Genomic DNA, 4328 nt, shown 5'->3' on the forward strand with positions numbered 1-4328 from the left:
GTTGGAGATCGTTCGCTTCTATTATTTTTAATTATCGTGATCGCGGGCGATCTAGGAGCGTGTACGAACCTGGTGATTCGATCCACTTAGTCTTTTGGAGAAACAAGTACCTGAAGGGGTGGGCGAACATTCAGTATTGCTCAATGTACGGTCCGAGAAACTTCCTTGTACGAACGTAATCCCTCCTTATGTGTATGTTATGAGTACGTTAATTGTTTTTTCTACTAATCAGTGATAATTATTAACTCTGTCATTTTTTGCAGTGATTGACTATATACTAACTGTGGGGTATCCATTTTCACGTTGAAAATGAGTATGATAAACATTACTTAAAGATAAAAACGTAGTGTTATTGATCACCCTACCCGTGTGATTTCAATGTCGGATCATTTTCTAGTTTGAATCTCAAAAATAATGGTCCTTCGAGCCGGATCGCGATAGTGAAAACAAAAAACAAAAGTGCGTGCAAAAGTGAAAAAATTGCAGTTCAGTCTAAAAGACTACGAATCAGGACGTCGCTTTCAATGCAAAAGCCGGTTATTTTCAATTTGAATCGCTTCATATACTAAAATAGCAGGTGCATACTAGACAATAGTGTGCCGTCAGAAAGAGGGATAGAGGTAAGAGAACGACGTGTCCAGGAGTGATGGGTCGAGGGGAGAGAGCGAGGGCGACTATGGGCCCTGACTCACACAAACAGGATCATTAAGTGGTTTCAAAGGACTTCCAATATTGACCATACTATGAACATTATGCATCCTTTTTCTTTCGAACGTCTCTCACTCCTTGTTTGTTTCACTGCTGCAGCGGTTCTTTCTTTTCTACCACCTGTTTGCGAAATGTCATTTTAAGATACTATGGAGAACCATAGAATGGACATTTTTTTTAACTTATTAAAGTCGCACTTTATTTTTCTTTGAAAATGTCAACAGTAGAGTACCATTAAGGTACAGGGTTCTTGCATGTTTAGGACCATTTTACAGTTTTCGAGGGAAATTACCTAGGGGAAAAGTCCTACATGATGGAGCTTTTGGACAGTTTTGCAGCTGCTACTGAACAAAAGAAGACCGTAGTATATGGAGTGGCCAGTTTTCCGTGATCTATTTGATTTCATGATAAGAAGAGATACGGAACTCCCAAACGTACAAAAGATGCACCACCTGAAACTGAGTGTGAGTGGGAAACTCGCTCAATCGATAGTCAGCATCCCGACCACTGAGGTTAATTTCAAAAGGGCGTGGCAAACCCTAGTCAAGAGATATGATAACGCTCGTCTATTAGTTTACAGCTATTTGACTAAGCTGTTTTCATTAAATTCGATGAGTATGAAAGGCTCAACTAAACTCCGTCCCTTACTTAATGATACTGTGAGGTCATCGCCGCTTTAACTTCCTTGAATCGATTTACGTATCAATGGGACGATCGAAATGTATTTATGACAGCTCAGCGCATAGATGCAACCACTCGCAACGCCTGGGAGGACCAACTGGAACCTTCGGATATCCAGCCTATTTTTGAGACAACTCACACTCACAAAGCTGCAATCAGAGAATTGTCGTACTCCTTATGTGCAGGTTAGCATTCTATAATTTTTTGTCCACATTTCCGAAGCAAAGATGTCAAGCAGAGGAAAGAACTTGTAAGAAAGCATACTCTGTGTTACAACTGTCTAGGAAAGCACATAGTACGCAGTTGTCGCTCTGTGAGGCGGTACCAGACCTGCAACGAAATGCACCATACAATTCTGCATCCACCCCCCTCAGATAATAGATCTCAAGCTGGTTCCTCAGAAACTGTCTCTCTTCCACTTCAACCTACCAACTCTTTCAATCTGACCCCTTTCAGTAAACCTTTTTCTAATTCTTTGCCTAACTCTACAGATTCTGCCAATGCTCATCACACACAAAAATCCGTGTGACTGGAGAGACCTGTCCTACTGGCTACTGCTCTTGTTGGCAATCTAAAAACGAGACTAGCCAGGGGACTGGTCCAAATAAAGGTTTGCTCTCGAATCAATCCTCAAACTACTTTTATGGTAAGAGCTATCATTTTATCTAGACTAACTGCATATGTGCCTCCTGATGGTATCCATAAAGGGGATTGGAAACATCTTAAGGGTTTAGAATTGGCAGATTCTTTTTTGCAAACAAGTGGAATTGTGGAAATGATTATAGGGGCAGAGGTCTACTCCTATGTTATTGAAGAGGGACTAAGAAAAGATAGTTTAGGAACTCTAAACGCTCAACAAACTTCGTTAGGTTGGATTCTTTCAGGACTTTTATCATGAGAGTTTTCTTCTTCTGGGCATTCTCTTGTCGGATTACCAACTACGGTATATTATGAAATACTGAACTTACTAAGGAGATTTGTAGTCCAGGAGGACGTTCCTTCGACCATTTCGGAATATAGTCTAGCCGAAGAGAAGTGTGAGCAGCTTTTTTCTTCCACTCATCAACGTAGTCACGATGGATGCTACATCGTACGCCGAGCTCGAGCACTAAAGTGCGAGTCGTTTTCAACATACCGATCAAAGGCTGTCCTTGAACGATCTCTTACATTCTTGGCATTTTATGGCAACCGTCTCCTGATTCCTTACGAGATCTGACTCATCTCCTTATCGGAGATGAGTCAGATCACGAAAATAACAGTGTTTTCGTAGATAGTTCGCATATTCGATCCACTGGGATGACTAGCACCAGTCATTGTCAAGCCAAGATCTTCATGCAAAGCCTGTGGGCTCTCAAGGTAGGTCGGGATTATATACTTCTAGCTGAATACGGTGCTAATTGGACAACGTTCAGAAACCATTTGTCCGATCTTTCCACTCTAAACTTCCCACGTTGGTTAGCTATAGGCAATAGGAGCCGTGGTGTACCTTCGCGTCACACCACCTTCGAGCTTAACTCGTGTGACAGTCGTCACAGCTAAGACGAAAGTGGCGCGGTTGAAGGAGACCTTAATTCCTTGACTCGAATTGTGTGCCGCTGTCTTACTGGTAAGGTTGATGCCACATGTATGATCAGTCTTGAGTCTCGCTGGCTCAACCCCGATAAGTCTTTGGTACGATTCGGAAAACACTTTGGATTGGATTCGAGGTCTTCCTCTACTATGAAAGACCTATATTACTAATAGGGTAGCCGAGATTCAGCACACGCTACCGTTGGCAGCCTGGCACCATCTTCCTGGAGTAGAAAATCCTGCGAATTGCGCATCGAGAGGCATCACATCCGCTAGACTGGAGCATCATTTGCTTTGGTAGCAAAAACCTGTTTGGTTGGCTAAACCCGAAATTGCTCGGCCAAAGTCAACTGAAATATTCGTCACTTACGAAATTGGTAAGAAGTACTGCTCTCTGTTTTCAATTCGTTGATCGACATTGTAAGAAGCAGTTCGAACGGCCGCCTTGTCCACCGACGACGCCGTATCTTAAATTGGCACTACAAAGGTTGATTGGCCACATTCAACAAGAAGCCTTTTATGTGGATATTATATATTATTAGCTTTTTTGGACTCTGATGGACTGCTGAAGTTGTGAGGTGGACTGTCTCATGCCGTATTAGATTATGAGGAGAGATCTTCTTACGTCTTTCTGGACGTACGGTTGTGAAACGCGTGTTGTCTCGATGTGTCATCTGCGCGAGACATCGAGTAAACCCTTGTAATCAGGTTATGATTGAGGTTATGAATCAGGTCCTATTTGGATACGCACGACCAAGGGGCGAGGTCACAAAGCAAATAAGTGATATATTGCTATCTTTGTGTGCTGTACTACGCGAGCCGTATATTTTGAGGTTTTTTCGGATTATACTGCTGGGGGTTTCATCGCCGCCTATAAGAGGTTTTCTGCTGGGCGAGGCATCAGTCATACTCTTTATAGTCACAATGGGACAATCTTCTTTGGAACTGACCGACAGTTACGCGCACTATTCTCCGAAGCTTCAGCTGAGTCGGATAAGATTGCTCGTTATATCGCCGACAACTAAACAACATTTAAATTTAACCAGCCCGCTGCTCCGCATTTTGGCGGATTGTGGGAAGCGGCTGTACGATCTATTAAACACAATCTCCTGCGCGTTATTGGAGATACTACTCTAACCTTCGAAGAAATGTCCACTTTTCTCGTACAAGTGGAGACTTGTCTTAATTCCAGGCCAATTCAATCTTTGGAGGATGGTCCCAGCGATTTGGTAGCGCTGACTCCTGTACACTTTCTTATCGGCTCGCCGATTTACACTTTACCAGAGCCTTCAATATTGGATTCAAAGCTGTCACCTAAAAAGTGTCGGCAGCTCGTGACACAAATCTTCCAAACCTTCTGGAAGAGATAG

The 4328-nt window shown here is 42.8% G+C and overlaps 1 protein-coding gene across 1 annotated transcript; it reads left to right on the forward strand.

Moving 5' to 3' along the window:
- Positions 1-2685: 2685 nt before the first annotated feature.
- Positions 2686-4328, forward strand: LOC117181231. The gene is made up of 2 exons (XM_033373794.1): positions 2686-2745; positions 4005-4328. The coding sequence occupies exons 1-2, from the start codon at positions 2686-2688 to the stop codon at positions 4326-4328; spliced, it is 384 nt and encodes a 127-aa protein (XP_033229685.1).

Source organism: Belonocnema kinseyi, chromosome 10 (genome assembly GCF_010883055.1).
Source record: "Belonocnema kinseyi isolate 2016_QV_RU_SX_M_011 chromosome 10, B_treatae_v1, whole genome shotgun sequence".
NCBI lineage: Eukaryota > Metazoa > Arthropoda > Insecta > Hymenoptera > Cynipidae > Belonocnema > Belonocnema kinseyi.

Coding starts and splice junctions, on each gene's coding strand:
- LOC117181231 (XM_033373794.1), top strand. CDS start 2,686: ATGACTAGCACCAGTCATTGTCAAGCCAAGATCTTCATGCAAAGCCTG. Junction 2,746..4,004: donor AAAGCCTGTGGGCTCTCAAG/GTAGGTCGGGAT, acceptor AAATTTAACCAG/CCCGCTGCTCCGCATTTTGG.